At 40.2% G+C, this 24,287-nt stretch overlaps 2 protein-coding genes across 2 annotated transcripts; one reads left to right on the forward strand and one right to left on the reverse strand.

Moving 5' to 3' along the window:
• Positions 1-4,098: 4,098 nt before the first annotated feature.
• On the forward strand, positions 4,099-10,921 carry LOC105446426. Its single transcript, XM_030975405.1, has 2 exons — positions 4,099-4,756; positions 7,632-10,921. Exons 1-2 carry the CDS (start codon positions 4,447-4,449, stop codon positions 8,096-8,098), a joined length of 777 nt encoding a protein of 258 aa, XP_030831265.1. The 5' UTR covers positions 4,099-4,446; the 3' UTR covers positions 8,099-10,921.
• Positions 10,922-14,957: 4,036 nt separating this feature from the next.
• LOC105442476 (G patch domain-containing protein 1-like) lies at positions 14,958-23,846 on the reverse strand. Its single transcript, XM_030975782.1, has 5 exons — positions 23,758-23,846; positions 18,551-18,682; positions 18,017-18,102; positions 16,111-16,259; positions 14,958-15,274 (listed from the first exon to the last, which is right to left on the reverse strand). The coding sequence occupies exons 1-5, from the start codon at positions 23,819-23,821 to the stop codon at positions 15,271-15,273; spliced, it is 435 nt and encodes a 144-aa protein (XP_030831642.1). The 5' UTR covers positions 23,822-23,846; the 3' UTR covers positions 14,958-15,270.
• Positions 23,847-24,287: the final 441 nt, after the last annotated feature.

Raw genomic sequence — 24,287 nt, forward strand, 5'->3', positions numbered from 1 at the left:
ATTACAAGCTATTTCTCATATACATGTATGACCCTTTGATCTTTGACCTCATGACCCTAAAATCTACTCAGTTCATTGGCTCTGCAAGATGTCCTGAGTTTGATAGTAATCCATCTGTCAGTTCTAATGAGAATGCGTTCACAAGCTATTTTGCATACATAATAAAGACCCATGACCTTTGACCTCATGACCCAAGAATCTACTCAGTTCATTGGCTCTGCAAGATACATACATGATCTAAGTTTGGCAGGAATCCATCAATCTGATCTAATGATAATGCAATCACAAGCTATTTTTGCATACATAATGAGCCACATGACCTTTGACCTTGACCTCATGACCCTAAAATCTACTCAGTTCATTGGCTCTGCAAGATGTCCTGAGTTTGATAGTAATCCATCTGTCAGTTCTAATGAGAATGCGTTCACAAGCTATTTTGCATACATAATAAAGACCCATGACCTTTGACCTCATGACCCAAGAATCTACTCAGTTCATTGGCTCTGCAAGATACATACATGATCTAAGTTTGGCAGGAATCCATCAATCTGATGTAATGATAATGCAATCACAAGCTATTTTTGCATACATAATGAGCCACATGACCTTTGACCTTGACCTCATGACCCCAAGAATCTACTCAGTTCATTGGCTCTGCAAGATTCATAAATGATCTAAGTTTGGCAGGAATCCATCAATCTGTTCTAATGATAATACGATCACAAGCTATTTTTGCATACATAATGAGCGGCATGACCTTGACCTTTACCTCATGACCCCAAAATCTAATCAGTTCATCAGCTTTGCAAGTAACATACATGACCTAAGTTTGGCAGGAATCCATTAATCGGTTCTTCAGATAACGCGATCACAAGCTGTTTTTGCATACATAATGAGCCCTGTGACCTTTGACCTTTGACCTCGTGACCCCAAAATCTACTCAGTTCATCGGCTCTGCAAGATACATACATGACCAAAGTTTGGCAGGAATCCATTTATCAGTTGTTGAGATAACGCGATCACGAGAACGGGACGTACGGACGGACGGACAACCCAAAAACATGATGCCTCCGGATACTTCGTAACGGAGGCATAAAAACTGGCAAGGACCCAGTATTGCAGAAGATACGAGTAAGCATGTCCTTTTCATGGAGCAGTACTATGCGGTGCAGTGCGAAAGTCTTTCTGCACAGTCTGCACGTTAACTGAATGGCGACTGATTTTTAGGGAGAAAGAGCGGACACTCAGAGAACGAGCCGCGGAGTCATCCCGGGGGAAGTGGCGGGAATTTCAAACGACCATTTTTGCCACGTGGACCTCAAGAGGCTGCCCTTCAACGTGATATCCCCGTCAGGGACCGTGAATTTTTCGAGTCGATCTGGATTCTGGTATCCTTTAATTACTTGCACCTGGGGGTAAGACCTGGCCAAACCGGCGTGTTTCCTTGCACTTTTCATTCCACATATTAACAGATAATAATAACCAACTGAATAATATCATTGGCCTCTAAATGCTAGGCTAGTTTAATCATTACAATGGCGGAATCCTCGGAGAGGAGGCATACAAACCTTTTACCACAGCTATTTGGAGCCAAAGCACCTAGTCAGGATTGGGACCACTGTCACCAATACTTAAGATAGATAATTCAAGGGGTAGGCATACTAGAAGTCCCAAAAAAAGAACTGGAAATGAAGCATTGATGGAAATAGGAGGAGGGGGAGAAACAACGGATGAGGGCGGAAGTTGGCAGACCTTCATATCTCATGGAGGAAGAACGAGTAGGAATACTGAGAGAGAGAGAAAGAGACCAAGAACAAGCAGCACCTTTGTAGAATCTCGTAAAGAAAAGGGAAAAATACTGAGTACCCAAAAAATAGATCTTACTGTAATAGTTGAAGGAGTAAACAACAATATAGCACAAATTACTCCAACAAAAATGGCGAAATTTTTACATCAAGAAATAGGACAAGTCCAAGTAGAAAGAAGAAGGAAAAGTTTGAAAATTATTTGTAAAGATGCCAAACAAGTAGCGAAACTGAAAAACGTTATAGATTTTGCAGGAAAGACAGTAAAGGTTACGCCATAAACCCAAACGAATACAAAAAAAAAGCAGTAATAAGAGTAAGAAGATCTTGTCCGATGTGTTTTCAAGTCAATTTTGTTAATATATTTTTTTGCATGAAGTTGCCTACAAATAATGGAGGTGCTGTTTTGACTTGCGATTTTTACTCTTTCGGTGTAAAGGCCGCACCCCAACTTTTTGATATTTTCTCTTCCAAAAATACTGCGGCCTTTACGCCGGCAAATACGGTAGTCAAGAGAAAAGAAAGTGAAACAAAACTTTTAGAAATGATAAATAACATGCAAAACCATGGGGAAAATGTTTTAAATGAAGATTTCCGCCAAAGTGAGCTTAATACTAGAATTAAACTAGATGGACTTCGACTGCGCGTAGTCGAAAATGATGCCTCCTTCATAGAGCAATTTTACAAACCGAAACAGAAGAAATTTTTCAAATTCAAGTTCAATTGTAATCCATTAACATGTTCTCAGAATATCGTGATTACAAGCAATTTCTCAGATACATATATGACCCTTTGATCTTTGACCTCATGACCCTAAAATCTACTCAGTTCATTGGCTCTGCAAGATGTCCTGAGTTAAATAGTAATCCATCTGTCAATTCTAATGAGAATGCTTTCACAAGCTATTTTTGCATACATAATGAGCCCATGACCTTTGATCTTATGAACCAAGAATCTACTCAGTTCATTGGCTCTGCAAGATTCATAAATGATCTAAGTTTGGCAGGAATCCATCAATCTGTTCTAATGATAATACGATCACAAGCTATTTTTGCATACATAATGAGCGGCATGACCTTGACCTTTACCTCATGACCCCAAAATCTAATCAGTTCATCAGCTTTGCAAGTAACATACATGACCTAAGTTTGGCAGGAATCCATTAATCGGTTCTTCAGATAACGCGATCACAAGCTGTTTTTGCATACATAATGAGCCCTGTGACCTTTGACCTTTGACCTCGTGACCCCAAAATCTACTCAGTTCATCGGCTCTGCAAGATACATACATGACCAAAGTTTGGCAGGAATCCATTTATCGGTTCTTCAGATAACGCGATCACGAGAACGGGACGTACGTACAGACGTACGTACGGACGGACAACCCGAAAACATAATGCCCCCGGCTACTTCGTAACGGAGGCATTAAAACACTGCTCCAGGAAGGATGGCATTCATTCCAAGATGATAAGCAACCTTCCGGAAGAAATTATCAAAATGATCTTAGAACTATATAATGGAATATGGAATAGAGGTATATTGCCTAACCAATGGACTGAGGCTATTCAAATTCGATATCAAAAAAAGGGAAAGATGCTTCAAACCTGTCGTCTTACCGCCCAATCTCTCTTACCCCAACACTGTGTAAACTAATTGAGAGACTTGTGAAAAACAGACTCTCATGGTATATTGAGAGAGAGGATATTATTACTCCCATACAATCAGGATTTATGAAGAATAGAAGTACAACTGACCATTTAATTAATTAGAAACAGATATTCAAAAAGGAATGGCAAATAAAGAACATACTGTGCAGATGTGATATTTCTTGACCTAGAGAAGGCGTACAACAGAGTATGGAGACAAGGCATAGTTTACGAATTATATAATCAAGGTTTCACAGGTAAGATTTTTAAATGGATTTATGCATTCATGTCTAACAGAGTGAGAAACTACATATCAGAAAGGAAAAAATGTAATATAGGCATTCCCCAAGGGATTGTGATAAGCCCCTTAATTTTTAATTTCATGATCAATGATCTTAGACAAATTCAGGATACTGTAGAAATATCATTGTACATGTATGCTGATGACATATGTATTTGGTTGTCGCACAGGAATATGACACATGTACAAAAAAAGGTACAAACGGCTCTAGGCTTAATTGAAAAATGGTGTGATAGTTGGGGTATGCATCTCTCATCTTCAAAATCGAGAGCCGTGGTATTCGGCAGAAAAGAAAAGAAAAATATTGATTTACAGATATATAGTAAAAGTATTCAATTAGAAAAAGAATAACGTGATCATAATAAATGATCAGAGTCATTCTGGGAGAGTCAAGGATAGACAAAACAATTGCTGGCATAGGCCAGAAATAGCGCGCGCCTTTTACAGCTGTTTAAGCGGTGCCTTTGTGAGACAGCGACATGTGAAATTTACCTCTGTAAAGAAACCGAAAATGCGCACAGCCAGTGAATCTACAACGGTGGAGTTATGCGCGCAGTAAGCGTGGGAACGCCGTGTGCAAGATTTTCTCACTTTCGACTTTATCTCCGCTCGGAGAAGTCCTTTTTCGAGAAGGCTCTACAATTGAGTATACAGATAAGTCTAAATAACGAGAGGAAATCCCAGTATATCGAAAGATGGGAAAGCGGAAATCAAGCCAGAGCCGGGTGGCCCGCCAACCAAAGATTGCTAGGCCTAGACAGTCTACAAGATTAAGGCAGTCTGGCAACGACACCACTCAAGACGTACTCGGCACCTCAACTCCCCGGCGGGCGGGGCGGCCAAAACGGGCGAGGCACTCGAGCGGTAACCCCAACAGTGGACGCTCAGCCACTACCAGCATAAACCCGGCTCCGGAGACTGACGGACCACAATACAGTGGAAACGAGACAACTGGAGCGAACCAGTCATCAAGCCAGCCGCCTTCACATGCACAGCCAATGCAAGGTGAGGTAGACGTAGCTATGCAATCACATTTACCAGAAATATCACAATTTAGTGAAACAACAAGACATAGATTTAACAATCTTGGAAGCGAGAGGGAAAGCAACTTGGTGGTTTCCTTCCCCTCGATTGTACCAAACACCGGTAGCCTATACGCTGGCTTTCAATTACAAATTACACACAACGAGAGTGACACTAGGCCTAGAGCTAGTCATAATTTGAGGGATAATGAAGCCCATCCTCCCACACGGGCAAGCAGTGTCGGGCAATCGATTCAGTCAGGCGCTATTGCCAGGGGCGGATACAAGACCGCCCCCAAACCCAATAGGGATCGTGGGCAACCAAGCGGGAATGGGCCACACCCCGGGGGTCGAGCACAATAAAGTTCACACCCAATATGAATAAGGGAAGGGCGCCATTTCGGGCACAAAACTTTCGTGGCGGAGAATGCTATGAATTTAATTACCGGTCAGGGCAATGCTCTAGATAGGCATGCCGCTTTACACACGCATGTACCATTTGTGGTAACAAAGGGCATGGGAAAATCCACTGCACTGGAGTCCAACGGTTAAATTTCAAAGCCATCAAACCCAATAACAAATAATTGCACCTCCAGAAATGGGGAACAAATATAGAAGAATAATAAAGATATACATGGCAATTTGAAAGAAGATAATAACATAACGCAACAGATGAGTGACTTAATGTTTTTAGCACAAACACCAATTATAACCGAGAACTTAAAAGTTATGTTAAAGACGTATTTTAACAGGGAGGCCGCAGAATTTTTGAAAAAAGGCTTTATTGAAGGCTTCAAATTAAATTACACAGGCCCCCGCATGCCGGCTGATATGCCCAATTTAAAATTAGTGGAAAATAACAAATTAGTAGCATTTGAAGAAAAAAAAAAAAAATTGAAAAGAGGTAAGATTGGGTAGATATTTAGGCCCATTTGAAGTTAGGCCACTAAATAAATTACGGTCGAGTCCTATTGGACTGGTGCCCAAAAAGGTGCCGGGCGAATATCGTTTAATTAACCACTTGTCATACTCACTCGGGTTTCAATAAACGATTTTATTCCGGATAAAGTTTGCAAGGTTGAATACACGAGTTTTGATAAAGCAACAGAATTAATTGTTGAAGCAGGCATAGGTGCCGAGTTAGCAAAAGAGGACATTAAATCGGCATTTAGGTTATTACCGATTCATCCAAATGATTTTGAATTGCTCGGGGTCAAGTTTGACGGCAAATATTATATTGACAAATGCTTACTCATGGGTATCAGATGTGCCCCAGCATATTTCGAATCTTTTTCTACGTTTATTGAATATTGCGTTAGGGAAAGAATTGGCTCCAACAAAATAGTGCACTATGTGGATGACTTCTTATGTGTGGGTTCAATACAAAATGAAGAATTAACATGTAAACAAGTTGTTGATACATTAATATTAGTGTGCAAAGAACTAGGCGTCCCCCTAGCCAAAGAAAAATTAGAAGGGTTTATTATTAGATTGATATTTCTTGGCTTAGAGCTTGATTTAGTACTAATGCAAGTACGTGTACCACAAGAAAATTGGTGGAAATAAGACGGAAAATCGGTAGGGCGCTAGCTCATAAATCAGCCACCGTCAAAGAGATTCAATCTTTGATTGGCTCTTTGAATTTTATTTGCAGAGCTGTACGACCGGGCAGAGCATTTTTACGATGGTTAATAGATTTAATAAAAGGGAAAATGTGAAAAGTACCAGTATAATGTTGAATGAGGGGGCCCAAGTTGATTTAATTATATGGCTCGAATTTTTGAACCACCATAATGGCATATCAGTCATCCCCCAGGAAGGGTGGGGAGGAGATAACGACCACGTTTTGTACACTGATGCTAGCGGGGAAATTGGTTTCGGAGCCTATTTTGAAGGCAAGTGGTTTAATAACAAGTGGTCGTCGCGCGAAATTATCGAGGGTACGTTAATAGCATGGAAAGAAATGATACCCATTTTACTCTCCATCGCTGCATGGGGGGAGGAACTCCAGAATAGGAGAATAGTTTTGGATACAGACAATATGTTAGTGAAGTTTATAATAAATAAGCAGACATTATTATGTTCGAAAATAATGGAGTTATTACGTAAATTTGTGTTGATCTGCTTAAAGAAAAATATTGTTTATAAAGCAGTTTACGTATATATATTTGACAATGGTGTTGCCGACTCCCTTTCATGATTTTAGATGGGGCGATTCCGCAAATTAGCACCAGGAGCACGAGACCGATTAAGTCGCATATTTACGGGAATAGTGCTGACCTAGCAGCAGAAATATATAGATTACTAGGACAGTTTTTAGCAGAGGGATTACAGCGGGCATATTAGAGTGCTGTAGATTCATTTTAAGAGTTTCGATTGAATAGACAATTGAATACATCATGGCCTGCAATAATTATACAGGTTATGGCATTCATCGCACACCTCTCCATTAATGGGAAATTATTATTAATTATTATAAAGCATGTCGCAGCGTTATCATATTTATACAATAGTTATAATACAATAAAAAGTTGAACACGACACAAAGTATACAATGTGCAGATCAATTATGTGAAGTGCTCATGTTAATAACCAGAATGGGACTGGAGGATCAACCAGGAGTTACTATCCTGATTAGGCTCCCCCAATCATTAATATTGTCGTAACCCCCATCGCTGCTAGGTTTTACATGTAACACAGAGGAACGATTATTCCTTCCTTTTTCCTTTTAATGGAAACCTACTATCACATATTTTCATAGTAAATTATAAGTGGGAGAATAAGTAGCCCACGTGTATGATGATATGAATATGAATATAGAACACATTACTTTGGGGAGTTTTTCCATCCTGTTTCAGAGACAACCGGCGACAGGATCTGGATCGTAGGCGACAGCTTGGTCAGACGTGCCAAGCAGAGGGCGAACATGCTCAACCACCAAGATTTGGGAAGAGCAAGAGGGACGGTCCAATGGCACGGTCAGGGAGGAGCGACGTTACAAGACCTTCCGCGCCTGGTGGAGAATAGGTTGAGATACAACCAACGAGCACCTGCGCTAGTAATCGTGCATTTAGGAACAAATAACTTGGGCCTGAATGATGCCTGCCAATGCAGAATCGCGATCGATATGGCTCTTCAAATTTTACGGACAGCCATGCCTCGTACGCACATCGCCTGGTCGACCATCATCCCACGTCTATTCTATCATAGCAGTCGTGGTTATCGAACATTACAAGACGCCATGGATGGGGTCAGGAAATCGCTCAACAAGTACGCGAGGAGATTAATAGCCCGGCTGCCGAATGCGTCAGTTATTGCTCATTAGTTGGATCCATCCAATTACAGTTTATTTTTAAGAGATGGGGTACACCTGTCCGACAGAGGATCCGACGCTTTCATCGATAATTTCCAAGAAGGAATAGACTCGGGCTTGGGTATATATGAATAGAATATTTATATTCACGGAAACGGGACAATAACACTAATTCGGCTATTAATGAGCCTTGTGGAATTTCGGACAGACTGGGTTCGATGTGATAATGGAATTATTATAACACAAGAAGTTGAGGAATAGCGTGTTGTAACGTGAGTTACATATTCAGATATATACGCCTTCATTTTTGGGATTCACATTAAATTTGAAATTTATTTAATTGCTGATAAATTAGAACCATATTTAAATTAATGATTGATTTTGATGTACTAGTATACATCTTACATAATTGTTAAGCTAGCAGAGGGTGGAGTCAGAGTCACTCGGTCGCACAGTAGCTTCATAACTACAAAGTGGGCCATAGGGGAATTTTCCCCGACAAAGGAAATATAATTATTTTGCTCGTTAAATTAAGCCACAATGGCAATATTGTCGGGTTTTCGCCTCTATCACTGTCTGGCTAGCAGCAAGAATAATAATATAAGATTACAATATGTAACGGATTGAATCCATGAGAAATACATGAAGTATGATACATGTCATATTAATATTTAGTGAAACAGCATGGGTCCATAGATGGTATTAGGAAGCAACCATGGCAAACCACGCCCAACCCCCCCCCCCCCCCCCCACAAAAAAAAAAAAAAAAAAAAAAAAAAAAATGTGGGTGGAGGATTTCTTTTACTCGTGATTATTCCATGGTTGGTTCCGATTATCACCACTTCTTATATATGCGCTGGTATAGTAGCACCGGGATAACATTGGGGATACTGCAGGAGATACTATCCTGTCGGTGGGTCACGTAAACCCCAGGTATCTGGGGTGATCGGAGGGAGTTACTACCCTTCCGCTGATCGCGTGACTCGAGACCCCACAAATATAGTGTTTCCATAACTATGTTAGTTATGCATTGATGATTTTGTGAGTATTGAAAAGTTGTGGGGATCATCCGTAGGAGATACTATCCTACCGGCAGGTCACGTAAACCCCAGGGACCTGGGGTGATCGGAGGGAATTACTATCCTTCCGCTGATCGCGTGACTCGAGATCCCACAAATATAGTGTTTCCATAACTATGTTAGTTATGCATTGATGATTTTGTGAGTATTGAAAAGTTGTGGGGATCATCCGTAGGAGATACTATCCTACCGGCAGGTCACGTAAACCCCAGGGACCTGGGGTGATCGGAAGGAGTTACTATCCCTCCGCTGATCACGTGACCGGAGATCCCTACAATTTTGAGTTTCACTCATGGTACATGTACCCTTAAGATTGTTGAATCATATCACGTTTATACATTATTGTCGAATTGTTTATGGTGGACCCTCTTTATTGTGGTTATAAGATTTTGTTATTGCTTTTATGCATGTTACTTGTTTTACTTTGACTTTCCTACTTTACATGTTTTGAGGAAAAGGACTCCTAGTTTCGGAGCGGAATAAATGTCGAGCAAACTGCAAATCAGTCTAAAGTTGTCTTCTTCCTAGAATAACGTGATCATAATAAATGATCAGAGTCATTCTGGGAGAGTCAAGGATAGACAAAACAATTGCTGGCATAGGCCAGAAATAGCGCGCGCCTTTTACAGCTGTTTAAGCGGTGCCTTTGTGAGACAGCGACATGTGAAATTTACCTCTGTAAAGAAACCGAAAATGCGCACAGCCAGTGAATCTACAACGGTGGAGTTATGCGCGCAGTAAGCGTGGGAACGCCGTGTGCAAGATTTTCTCACTTTCGACTTTATCTCCGCTCGGAGAAGTCCTTTTTCCCCGGCCCACCCACCCCTCTTTAGTTTAAGTAGAGTTGAAGAAGTAAACTACTTAAAGTTGATTGAGGATTAACAAATTGGAAGTACAATGTTGTTTTGAGTGATATAACGAATTGTATGTACTTAATATCATGGTAACACGGGGGTTGACTGGGGGAGGATTTCTTTTACTCGTGATTATTCCATGGTTGGTTCCGATTATCACCACTTCTTATATATGCGCTGGTATAGTAGCACCGGGATAACATTGGGGATACTGCAGGAGATACTATCCTGTCGGTGGGTCACGTAAACCCCAGGTATCTGGGGTGATCGGAGGGAGTTACTACCCTTCCGCTGATCGCGTGACTCGAGACCCCACAAATATAGTGTTTCCATAACTATGTTAGTTATGCATTGATGATTTTGTGAGTATTGAAAAGTTGTGGGGATCATCCGTAGGAGATACTATCCTACCGGCAGGTCACGTAAACCCCAGGGACCTGGGGTGATCGGAGGGAATTACTATCCTTCCGCTGATCGCGTGACTCGAGATCCCACAAATATAGTGTTTCCATAACTATGTTAGTTATGCATTGATGATTTTGTGAGTATTGAAAAGTTGTGGGGATCATCCGTAGGAGATACTATCCTACCGGCAGGTCACGTAAACCCCAGGGACCTGGGGTGATCGGAAGGAGTTACTATCCCTCCGCTGATCACGTGACCGGAGATCCCTACAATTTTGAGTTTCACTCATGGTACATGTACCCTTAAGATTGTTGAATCATATCACGTTTATACATTATTGTCGAATTGTTTATGGTGGACCCTCTTTATTGTGGTTATAAGATTTTGTTATTGCTTTTATGCATGTTACTTGTTTTACTTTGACTTTCCTACTTTACATGTTTTGAGGAAAAGGACTCCTAGTTTCGGAGCGGAATAAATGTCGAGCAAACTGCAAATCAGTCTAAAGTTGTCTTCTTCCTAGAATACAAATTCCTTTGAGAATCGTTCGACTCGAGATTGACGTGGAGTTAACAAATAAATGAAATTTCAATAAGATGCAAAAAAAGACTTAATCTTATGAGGTGTATTGCTGGTACCAAATGGGGCAATAACTCAGAAATACTTCACTATGTTTATAAAGGCTTAATCCGCTCTGTTTTAGATTATGGAAGTGAAGCTTAAGATGGTGCGAGTAATTCTCTTAAAAAGAAATTAGACACCATAATAATACATAATACATAACATTTATTAGGCGCTTAATACAGGTGTTTCTAAGCGCACCATTGTCTGACTTAAAAATTACCAACTAACACTTGTAATAAACACAACAAATACAATTCCAGGCTCTTAAAAATATTACTGGAGGAGTTCATCTAACTTCTTTACAAGCTCTACAAGTTGAATGCGGGGATATGCCATTGCAACTCAGGAGGAATATGTTTATTGATAAATATCATTAGTATAATACATGCAGCTAAAATTAACCATCCTAATGTACCAAAAAGTCTTATTACCGTGTTGGCAATATGAAAGTTACTCTTGGAAAATGGGCCAAGGTCTTGTCTCAAAAGATTGAGGAACTTGGAAATAGGGAATATTGAAAAACTCACTGAATTCATGACGATTAAACCCTATTGGCACTATAAGATGCCATGTATATCTACAGAAATAAAGGATTTTGTTTCTAAGAAGTTTTCTCGATCAATAGAATAAAAAAATTATGCTGTAGAAGTAATTAAGAAAAATGGAATTAATGTTTAAGGATCTATACAGACACTTCAAAACAACAGGGAGGGTATACGGGAGCAGCTTACTATATCCCAAAATTAAGCTTAAAGGCACACTGTCCTACTTGTAGCTACTTGCTCCCTCTATAGTGAAAACTTCCCAAATCGGTGCCTGTTGGTCCCCCATGATCCTCTTTTTCTTATGTTAAATGAGAGCTGAGTATAATGAGATAGCCATCTGTCACAGTGACCTCGATGGCTCGCTGTGTGGTCTAATCCCTTCAGGCTGAAGTAGTAAAGCCTACCTTTAAGTAAATGCTTAAAAACATCCAATATATCCATCATGAGAGCAGAACTGGTAGCTATATTAATGGCACTTGAATGGATAGATGAATATAATCCAATTGCAGTTGTGATTTTAACAGATTCAGTCTCAGCTTTAGAAGCCATCAAGAATGTGAAATAATCCAGCATAATAGTTGAGATATATGAACAATTATTGGCTATAAATTCCTTCTGTTGATTGCACAAACACAACGCCACTAGGCTATCGTCAATCCAACAGCAAAAGTACTAAGAGAGGACTAGTAACTACGCCCTCTCACATTGCCCCGCGAAAATCATCTAATGACGATGGAAATGCCATTAATCCCAACAACAACAACAACAACAATCAAACATTACATTATGCAAGGATGGCCAAGTTCCAGGAATTTGGAAGATGATGTTCGCTCATTTGCTCAGAAAAAAATAGAGTTGACTATAGAAGATGATGTTCTTCTATGGGGACAAAGAGTTGTCATACCCCAGGATCCTGATATGCGTACCAGGATAGTAGATGAGCTTCATGCTACACATCCAGGCATAGTCAAGATGAAAGCACTAGCTTGATCATTTGTTTGGTGGCCCGGAATAGACAGAAGTTTAGAGTAGAAGGTTCATACTTGTTCAGTGTGCCAGGAACATCAGAACAACCCTCAAGCAGCTCCTATTCATCCTTGGGAGCTCCCAGAGAGACTGTGGATGAGAATACACATCCATTACGCTTCAATTGAGAACCAAGATGTTCTGATAGTTGTAGATCACATAGCAAATGGATAGAAGCTGTTAGAGTTCATCACGCAACCGCTTCTGCCACATTTACTGCTATGAGACGCCTCTTTGCCACACTCGGGATTCCGGAAACATTGGTTAGTGACAATGGAACTCAATATATCTCAGAAAAATATAACAAGTTTAATAACAATAATAATAATAATATGTCTTGTTTACCCAGGGTAGCTTCATCAGTATTCATACTGTTCTCCCTGAGGGCCCTGCAATCATATTATTACCCCGGCCAATCGGAGTCAGGCTTACCCGCACACAATGTATGCACATTCTTCACTCCCTGGGGAGCATTCCAGCCAGTGCATCATTTTTACAAGTGCACACTGCCCCTCACCACCCAGTAGAGAGCAGAGAGAGCTGTTCAGACAGTAAAGAGAGGTGTTAAGAAAACAAGTGGAAATAATTTGGAGATGAGAATCCAAAAATTCTTGATGACATACCGGATCACACCACAAAAACCACCGGTACATGCACAAGTGAACTTCTGTACAAGAGAAGGATTAGAAGCAGATTACACCGTAGATCAAGTCCGTCCAGACTTGACGAAGACTGTGAAACGAAAACAATCTACCATGAAACAGAGGTCAGACGAAAGGACCAAAATGAAGTTACAACATTCAAGACCATGTACTAGTGAAGAACTACCATATGGTCAAATAGCGGAGCTACTCAGTGAGTCAATGTATTTTGTGAAATTGACAGATGGCCGCATGTACAAAAAACTTTTGGAGGGCAGCGTATGTCAATGAAAACATTAATCACTGGTGATATAACTCATGAAATTGTTTTGTTAATACAATATGCATGTTTTTAGGTAGCTCTCATCTAATGTACTTTCAACAAGCTATGCTAGCTCTCTGTTCACATTTGAACAGAGAGCTACACTGATGCAGCAGTAATGTAATTGTTCAATTTTGCACTAAACACAACAAATCCATTAACTAAAAATAAAGCCAGTATACTTTATCTTCAGCATAACATTTGATTCTACCTGATAAAAAGACTTTATCAGAAAAGCTCCGTCTACTACAAGAGTCTGATCAAGCTTGCAAAAATGCAAAAAGGCAAAAACAACACCGGCAAAGCAGGTACATCTTGTTGATTGAGGAAAACGAACGAGACATCGTTTAATTAAAACCACTGTAAGAACACGTGTGTCAATATCCCAGTTGAAACGGTAGATTGAAATTAAAGGGAAGTCCACCCTGAAATTAAGTTAGTTTTAATAGGAGTAGAAAAATGAGAGAAACAAGTCAGTGAAAGTTTGAGCAAATTCCAATTAAAAATAAGGAAGTTAGGATTTTTGAAGTTGTGATCAATCAAACACAAATTGGCAACTCTATGACGTATCATGCGAGCTCAACTTCCATTTGCTCAGTACTAAAAAAATCTAAAATTTTCATTTTCCCTCAAGAAAAATTTCAACCATACATGCACCCTAAATATAATAATTGCAAATATGTTTCTATACTCCCCCTGCAAGGAACAAATATATATTCCGTCATCAATAACAAAGAAAACATGATTTTATGGAATATTATGCACAAAGCAAATGAAGGAGAGCTCGTATAATAAGTCACAGAGTTGCCAATTTGTATTTGATTGATCACAACTTCAATAATTCATAACTTTCTTATTTTCATTCAGAATTTGCTCAAACTTTCACTCACCTGATTTTCTTATTATTCTGCCTCTATCGAAACAAACTTATTTTGGGGGTGGACTTTCCCTTTAATGAGTTTCAATAGGATGTCAGCACACTTGTACATACGACAGTTGGATAATTGCTCCAAAATCAATATCCTACACTATTCCTAGCTTCAACCAACACTATACCAGACACGACACTATACCAGATACGACACTATACCGGACCCGACACTATACCGGACACGACACTATACCGGACACGACACTATACCGGACACGACACTATACCGGACACGACACTATACCGGACACGACACTATACCGGACACGACACTATACCGGACACGACACTATACCGGACCCGACACTATCCCGGACCCGACACTATCCCAGACACGACACTATACCAGACCCGACACTATACCTAACTTTAAACTCCAACCCTAACCCCAAACTTTTGAAACAATAAAGCCCAGAGCTGTTGTCACCAGAGCAATTCTGGATCATTAATTATATTACTTACGCTACTCTTGATGCCTTGTCTTCTGTTCTGCTTCATGACTGGGTCGTCGAATAGAGTCACATGACCACCGAGTATAGACCTGGAGTCCATCCCTTGGTAGCCGATGCCGTGCTGGTCATCCTTGAGAGCAAACATGAAGTCTTGAATATCATCCGGAGCAAAGAGGAATTAGCCCCTCATGAAGTCCTCTTCATCGCTATCTTCATTTGGGCTCTCGTCATCATCTTCCTTGTCACCCTCATCATCACCCTGTGGTTCAAGGATTGGTGGTCTGGCACATCCATAAACCTTCCCATCATCTACAGGAAAAAGGTAAATGAATGATAACATAGTATGACTGCTCCATATCCCATAGTAGTAAACAAGAAATAGCTCTGGAACGAGAAGAAAAAAATTGCAGCAAAGAAATATATTTCTATAGCAAATCAGCAATAACTAGATGGATCTTTGACTGTGCCTGCAGTCGAAAATGATGCCTCTACCATAGAGTGATTTTACAAACCAAAACAGAAGCAATCTTTAAATTTCAAGTTTAATTGAAATCCCTTACAGGTTCTCAGAATATCGTGAATACAAGCTAGTTTTTATATACATGTATGACCCTTTGATTTTTGACCCGATGACCCCAAAATCCAACCAGTTCATTGGCTCATCAAGATACATACATGATTGTGTACAAAGTTTCATGGTGATTTATCAATGGATTCTTGAAATGTGTAAGGGGCAGTGAAAAAACCCTGTATCTTGTGATCTGCAGTCGGGTGACTTATCTACTAGACCACAACACCTCAATATACCTTCAGTATCATGGTGACAAAACCTTTAACTCAATTTCTGGCATGTTTTTTTTTCTCTTAAATTTGAAACTCAGAGACAATTTGATATTCTGATAAAGCAATGTGACATATATATGCAAAAATGATACAAAAAGTTACTATAATAAGGTATGTAAACAATGCTTTAACTTTAAACATGAATGTCTTGACACGCTTCTGAAAACTTACCAAACTGAGGATTCAATAATTCATCGACGATAACTGATCATACTAATACATCCTGATACTCTATTCAAACAACATTGACCAAACAAAAATGTATCAGCATCATAATAATCCTTGGTATGCCTTATACTTACTCTGTAGGTTTAATGATGTCTTGTATCCTACCATCATCAGGGATGATGCTGACATCTGGGGCTGGTCTTTTCTTGGATCCCACCTCCTCACCAGCAAACCTCTGAGTTGTTACAAGCTTTCGTGGAGCTATCCCACACTCTCCTTTGTCCTGTCAACCAAATAATACAACAGTGTTAAATTTGCAAAATCAGAATAAATAAAGTTATCCCATCATTGTCCTCTCATGGAATATCAATGCACAAAGTGTTGCATGAAGTTAAATTGAATATAATTATAATAATAAATCATTGTGGCTTGCTGTTCCTAACAGCACGTAATATTTGCAATTTGCATTCTGATAACTATTTGTAACAGGTGTATTGAAATAATTTGTATTGAGTCACTACTCACTAAGTGTAAATTTTGTTACATTACCAAAATGGCCTATTACTTGGCCCGAGTCATGTCTGGGTCCCGACAATCAGGAACATACAGAGTTACTCACATTAGTCTACGTTCAGTCTGTATCTATTTGTGGTGAGCTAAACTGCTCAGCAAAACTAAGCAACATTGTTGATTCAGTCCTATTATTTTTTCCCTTTTTTACATTAAAAGTATGCTACCTACTCTGACGTGAGAATTTGCATCATTATTGTAAATGTTGTTTGGGTACGAAAGGAAAGAAAACATTTTAAAAAAACATTAATAATTGTACAAGCCTTAACTGGCAAATATAAATTTCTGAGAATTTGTCTGCAGCGAGTCCAAAGTCCGCCCAGCATGCGCCCTTTGCAGCATGTATTGCATTTAAGCTTTTCTGAGCAAGCTAGCTGGGCCTCAAAAGCGCAGACATAATCCCATTTGGTCACATGGCTACGTGTCCTCCCTTTTTGCTTGCTTTTGAGCAAAAATGTCTACCCCCTGCATTAAAGGGATTGTTTAACAATGTTAAATCTGAGATACACGGTCCTACATGTTACCAGTGTCTGTGATATGGTGTAATATTGAAGCCCTAAAAAAAATTGCGCTTCAAAATGATCAAGAAGTGCGTCAAAAAAGTAAAAATCTTTGAGTGACCGGTTTTACCATACTCGTTTCCTCCAATAGACTGTAGTGTTGTGAAAACCGTTCAGCGAACGGTTTTCAAAATTTGTAATTCCAATCATTAATATCTTAATAATCAGACAGGCGATTGGCTTGTAAAAGCCATGGAATTCCTGACTGACCTAAAGGTTTATAATTATCATTGCAGCATGAGCTAAATCAAGGATTATTTCTAAAGGATGTAAGACAAAGTTACCGGATCCCTTTAACTGAAGACTAAAGTGTTTTAAGGTGGATGAACATTTCTGGTGAGCAATACTGCAATTTCTTATATATTTCATCATCTTTATCGGAGTGTCAGTTTCCAAACAACAAAACAGGGACCAGATGGCGATGTGTGGGATGTGGTGTGACCAACCATATTAAGTCAGGTTTACCTATTACCCCAACTGGTTTAGACCAGTATCTCCCTATACATTAGTACACACTCTGGCTCTATGACATTCTCTCCTACTGAATTTTAAGTCATACTCTAAGCTACACATGAAAAAAAAGGGGAGGGGATAAAGTAGTTGTATTGTGACAATAGACTGGTTTAACTAACATATTCAAATTTATCAATGTTTTTTTTCCTGGGGACCTAGTGACAAGGTCCTCCCCTCCCAGGTATTCCATTAACCTGTTTTTAATGAATGAACTACAATACATGGAATCAAGTCTGTATACATTACTTGTTGCTATGCTGGACAAGCCCCCAGCAAGCTTTCGAGTTGTCAAGCTCAACCTTTCTTTTGAAAAATTGAAAATGTTAGTAAACCGGTCTATTACGTCTTTTCAATTTTCAAATACTGTGGCATCGTTCAAGGGGTAGGGTATGCTTACATCTTCATCCATGTAATCCTCTGGTTTGTGATCATGTTGATCAGCCTTCTTCCCTCTTGATGATACAAAGGTTGAAGGGGTAAAACCTGTAAAAGAGAAATCAAAAGGATGTACTTTACTTGGCTACAACTGTAACTGTCTTTAGAAAGTACATCTGAATGCATTCAATGATTTGTGTACTCTATTCAGTGACTCAAAATAGAGGGAGGGACCACAAATCAAACATTTCTCTATACTTTTTCTTCCTGAAAGGACCAAACCTGATGGAGAAAATATGGATAAACATACAAGGAAGGCCCCATGTTCATAAAGAAGAGAATGATTTGTTTCTAAGAAAAGTGTATTTGAACGATTTGTTTTGTACTCATTTTAAAATGATGTAACCTTGTAAATCATGAAAAAAGTCAAAGTGTGATTTACAAATATCTAAAGTGCAAGCAATACCAAAACATTTTTTTTCAAAGGGTGCTTAAACCCCTCTGAGATGTTTATAAAACATCATTTGTTTGTATTCATATACTCATTCAACTTTACCCTCTTTAGATCCGACCGTGTTGAAGAAGCCAGCTGAAAACCCTCCAGTAAAGGCTCCATGGAAACGTTGACGACCTTGTCGATCATGAACAACCCGGTCCTGTACTGATATAGGTTTTGGAAGAGGCTCATCTGTCAAATCATAAGAGAAATATTTGACATTAATATACTAAACTAGTCGCTATTATCGTATCAAATTGGCAATGCATATTTTAAACTGTTACTGTCAATTGTTTCACGGCAAACCGCTGCACAATATACTGATGGTGGGTTGCGGGCGAGCGTGTGAAGTTATCTACCGTCTTTATTTGGACATTTGATGAATATTTACTTCATTTCGAGTAGTAAATTTTGGGTATGTTTTAGTATGAAGGGGTGACCAAAGTTTGCGGATATTTTTCTTTTCTTGCACATTACAAAATATTCAGATCAACATATATCATGTTCCAAACGTCATAAGAATCGGAAGGCTTACCACTACCGACGTCTGTCAAAAAGTGTGACCTAAGTTCATGCATATTTACTGCCCTCTTGTGATGGGCTTTATATATGTAAACATTCCAAAAAGGGACATAGTTGTCGAGGGTGCTCAAATATTTTGTTGTCTCAGTCCCACACAGGCATCGCGTATCGTTCTCCTGTTATAGATCTAAGCGCTTTTAAGTGTTAGTACGCGAACTACGAGCTACGAGTTCGTAATGACATGCACAGTTTTTCCGTTATAATCATTTTGCCTTCGGCGTAGACTAGAAAGAATGAGATTTAGATGACGTCATGCGCAGCGAGAGTTTAAACCACCGCTGCAAGATTTTTATCATGGATTTCGATTTTGACCCATAATTTCCTAAAAATGGACCATTAAATGGAATATGTCAATCAAGTTGGTTAGTGGAACCGAAGTAAGCATAGAGGTCTATACCTAATTTACAATATAAAATGCAGCGGTTATGCATTCTGTGAAAGGAGTAATTCGAGGATAAGTTTTGCAAGTTTGGTGTACTGATTAGTCCACATAACCTACACATTTCGCGGGATAGTCTGTTTCGGTCTCTAGAGAGAGCCGACCGTACCCCAATAAGAGGCTAACGAACGAAAGAGACGAAAAATTCGGTCTACACACCACCATGACCACCTTACTATCTCCAAGCCCGAGTTACGGGTCAAATTGTGGATAGACTTCTGAACTAGCGCCGAGTTTGGTACAGTGGTGCTTGAAATGTTGAGAATCAATAGCAGAGCTTTTAATACACAGTCAGGATAGTATATGCAGCTATGTGTGGCCATGAGCAACGTCAAGAGCGAGCGAGGCCCGACCACGCAGCCAGCCTTAGCCGATCCCCGCCCCTGGGCAGCGCTGTATGCGCCTACTCGTGTCGAACTCGGAAGTCGTAGCCTACAGTACTAAGGGCTTTCATCGAAAGGGTGCGGTGCGGTGCGGCGCGGTGTGGTATGCTCAACGCACCCATTCGATAAAAGAGGGGGGGCTTTTCTCGAAAGGGTGCGTTGAGAGCGGAGTACCGTTTTAACACACCCTTTCGATAAAAGCGGGGGGGGGGGCTTTTCTCGAAAGGGTGCGTCGACTAGTCTTTCGCATCAGTCGTTTAAAATGAGGATCTGGGACAGAAGGTAATAGTTGCCAATTTAAGTATATCGAAAATGTATTAAATAAAATAAAATGGTCTTGATTACAGAGCGGTCTCTTTCGTTATTACTATGTTGATGGGGGAGACAGAGAGAAGGAAAAAAGGGAAAGAGAAAGGGAAGATAAAAGGAAAGAAAGAAGAATAAGAAGAAAGAGGGAAACGGGGGGGGGGGGGGGGGGGGGGGGCGAAGGGCTCTTGCCTCCTCTTAACCCCCCCCCCCCCCCCCCGCCAAAAAAAATAAATAAGAGAGAGAGAGAAGGGAAAGGGAAAGGGAAAGAAAATATAAAAGGAAAGAAAGAAGAAGAAGAAGGAAAGAGGGAACCAGGGGAAGGGCGAAAGGCTCTTACCCCCCCCCCCCCCCCCCGCCAAAAAAATAAATAAGAGAGAGAGAAGGAAAGGGAAAGGGAAAGAAGAGGAATAAGAAGGAAAATGGGAAACGGGGGAAAGGCAAAGGGCTCTTGCCTCCTTCCCCCCCCCACCCCCGCCAAAAATAAATAAGAGAGAGAAGGGAAAGGGAAAGTAAGATAAAAGGAAAGAAAGAAGAGGAAGTAGAAGGAAACGGGGGCGAAGGGCTCTTGCCTCCCCCCCCCCCCCCCCCGCCAAAAAAATAAATAAGAGAGAGTGAGAGAGAGAAGGGAAAGGGAAAGAGAACATAAAAGGAAAGAAAGAGGAAGAAGAAGAAAAGAGGGAAACGGGGGCGAAGGGCTCTTGCCCTCCCCCCCCCCCCCCCCGCCAAAAATATAAATAAGAGAGAGAGAGAGAGAAGGGAAAGGGAAAGGGAAAAGAATATAAAAGGAAAGAAAGAAGAGGAAGAAGAATAAAAAGAGGGAAACGGGGGCGAAGGGCTGTTGCCTCCTCTAATAAATAAATAAATAAATAAGAGAGAGAGAGAGAGAAGGAAAGGGAAAGAGAAGATAAAAGGAGAGAAAGAAGAGGAAGAAGAAGAAAAGAGGGAATTGGGGGCAAAGGGCTCTTGCCTCCTTTTTTTTCTTTCTTTTCCTTTCTTTCCTATTCTCCCTCTTTTTCGTTTTTCTCTTTCTTTCTTTTTCATTTTCCTTTCCCTCTCTTTTTTTCCCCTCCCCCCTTTCTCTTTTTTCCCGACGGCAGCGCAATTTTACAGACAATATCCTGACAGGTGGGGGGGGGGGGGGTGTCGCACCCCCACACCCCCCTTTGGAGACGCCCCTACCTACGCCACTGTTGGCGACCACAAGGCTATCAATACAAATTAAGACATATTAATGAAGATTCTTTTTTAATGTTGCAGAGAGATAAGTATTTTCTCTATGAACTTGTTTAATGGAAGGATAATAAATAATATTAAAAACATGGATACTATAGCGGTATAATGATGAGAGAGATGATTTAAGTCATACATTTTTTCAATGTGATTGGAGTAGACTTGAGGGTGGGGGGCCGTTTCACCGCCGATCGCCGCGAAAATGTGCATGGATGTCAAGTGAAGTGTATAAAAAACTATGGTAATTTCAATTTTTTGAAAAATTCACTCATTTGCATATTTATGGTAATTTATGCAAACAAGGTCAGAGAATTCACATTTTTACCCATAAATCATATATAATTCATATTCAAGCGTTCTTTTTCACTATTATATTCGTTAGAATAATAATACGACAACAAAGTTGGAAGAGCCAGTTTATCCCTATGTTATCTCTTGTTTTGATTATTTGTATTTATGTATTATATTGTTTTTGTTGTTTTATTTCATTTCTAACCACTATTCAACTATTTTGACCCCAAAACAAACACATTAACTTGAAAACAAGACCAAATAACCAATGTTTTCTCTTTTTTTAAAAGAATAAATGGTATTTCCGTTATGTTTGGTACATAAATCACAAAAATGAGCGATTTTAGGGCTAACATGCAAAAACAAAAGGTCACGTGACTCCGCAACTATACGTCCAATTTTCAACAAAAAAATGTTTCAAAAGATGCGTAAGACTTGAAAGAAAAACTTTATATAACCGCCGCGGTTTCGGAGTAGTCGCGAAATTACTAGAGAGCACTAATCTTTTTTTGGGACCCTCGAAAATTTGAAAAATCGTACCCCCCCCCCCCCCCCCTTGAACGCCAGGGAGGGGGGGCCTATCTCCCCAAAACGGTAAAATTAACGTGTTTTTTTTACACGTTTTTTTCACAGGGCGGAGCCCTCAGAAGCTCAGGGGTATTAAACATCAAAATTAATGTCGGATGAGCATAATTTTATACCTTATTATTTGTGACAGTGGCAGGACACAATTTGGTGTTGGGTCCAGGGGGCGGAGCCCCCAGAAGCTCAGGAGTTTTGTCCATTAAATTATTATTATTTTATACCTTATTTGTGACACAGGGGTCACGAATTGGCGTGGGGTCAAGGGGGTGGAGCCCCCGGAAGCTCAGGGGTTTTGGGCAATAAATAACGGCCAGATGAGCATATTTTTATATCTATTTGTGACACTGGCAGGACACAAATTCTTCTTCCTCTTCTTTCTTTCCTTTTATCTTCTCTTTCCCTTTCCTTCTCTCTCTCTCTGATTTATTTTTAGGCGGGGGGGGGGGGGGAGGCAAGAGTCCTCCGCCCTTCCCGTTTCCCTCTTTTCTTCTTCTTCCTCTTCTTTCTTTCCTTTTATATTTTCTTTCCCTCTCCCTTCTCTCTCTCTCTCTCTCTTATTTATTTTTGGCGGGGGGGGAGGGGGAGGGCAAGAGCCCTTCGCCCCCGTTTCCATCTTTTCTTTCCTTTTTCCTCTTCTTTCTTTCCTTTTATATTCTCTTTCCCTTTCGCTTTCAAATCTCTCTCTCTCTCTCTCTCTTTCTCTTATTTATTTTTTGGTGGGGGAGGGCAAGAGCCCTTCGCCCCCGTTTCCCTCTTTTCTTCTTATTCTTTTTCCTCTTCTTTCTTTCCCTTTCCCTTTCCCTTCTCTCTCTCTCTTATTTATTTTTTTTGGCGGGGGGGGGGGGGGGGGGGTGAGGAGGAGGCAAGAGCCCTTCGCCCCCCCCCCCCCCCGGCCGTTTCCCTCTTTTCTTCTTATTCTTCTTTCTTTCCTTTTATCTTCTATTTCCCTTTCCCTTTTTTCCTTCTCTCTGGCTCCCCCATCAACATAGTAATAACGAAAGAGACCACTCTGTAATCAAGACCATTTTATTTTATTTAATACATTTTCGATACACTTAAATTGGCAACTATTACCTTCTGTCCCAGATCCTCATTTTAAACGACTGATGCGAAAGACTAGTCGACGCACCCTTTCGAGAAAAGCCCCCCCCCCCCCCCCCCCCCCCCCCGCTTTTATCGAAAGGGTGTGTTAATACGGTACTCCGCTCTCAACGCACCCTTTCGAGAAAAGCCCCCCCCCCCCCCCCTCTTTTATCGAATGGGTGCGTTGAGCACACCACACCGCGCCGCACCGCACCGCACCCTTTCGATGAAAGCCAGTACTAAGTTACTAGAGTACAAAGATCATACATTCATGTAGATCATAATAACCCCCACGCCATAGGTCAACAATCGGCCATAGCTCTATGATTCATATATTGCACGAGTGTAGGCTAAAATTAACTCACCTTCCTCAATTATTTCAAGAGGGGTCCCAAAGGACACAAAATCTGAATCGGAGTCGGAGTCCATCGTTGATATTCGCGTGGTTATTAGGGGTCGGTTGTTGTTATTTTCAGTTTACGGTGTTTTTAAAGGGAAAAATAGAAAATTAAATAAAGGCGTAAAAGGGACTCTGCTCTGAGTCTGTATGTCCCTGGTCTGAGTCTTTATTTTCACTCTCAATAAAAGCAACATCAACTACCTAAAATTTGCAAACAGCATAGCTTTATCAATAGAAAACAAAACAGCAATTAGAAGGAAAAGAAATTATAAGAATGAGGGTTCAACAAAAAAGAACAGATAGCCTTATACGTTGGCCCCAATTAACAATACATAAACTAGCAAACAGACGAACACTTGAAATAAGATTTTAATTTTTTTTTTTAAAACATGCAATATAATTATAACATTTCACAAAATAATAATACAAATTATAAGTATAATTACTTATGCCCCTCTGTAGCAGGATTGAGTGTGTACTGGGGATTGCGCCTAT

This window comes from Strongylocentrotus purpuratus, unplaced genomic scaffold (assembly GCF_000002235.5).
Source record: "Strongylocentrotus purpuratus isolate Spur 01 unplaced genomic scaffold, Spur_5.0 spur5_scaffold_8, whole genome shotgun sequence".
In the NCBI taxonomy this organism is placed as follows: Eukaryota; Metazoa; Echinodermata; class Echinoidea; order Camarodonta; family Strongylocentrotidae; genus Strongylocentrotus; species Strongylocentrotus purpuratus.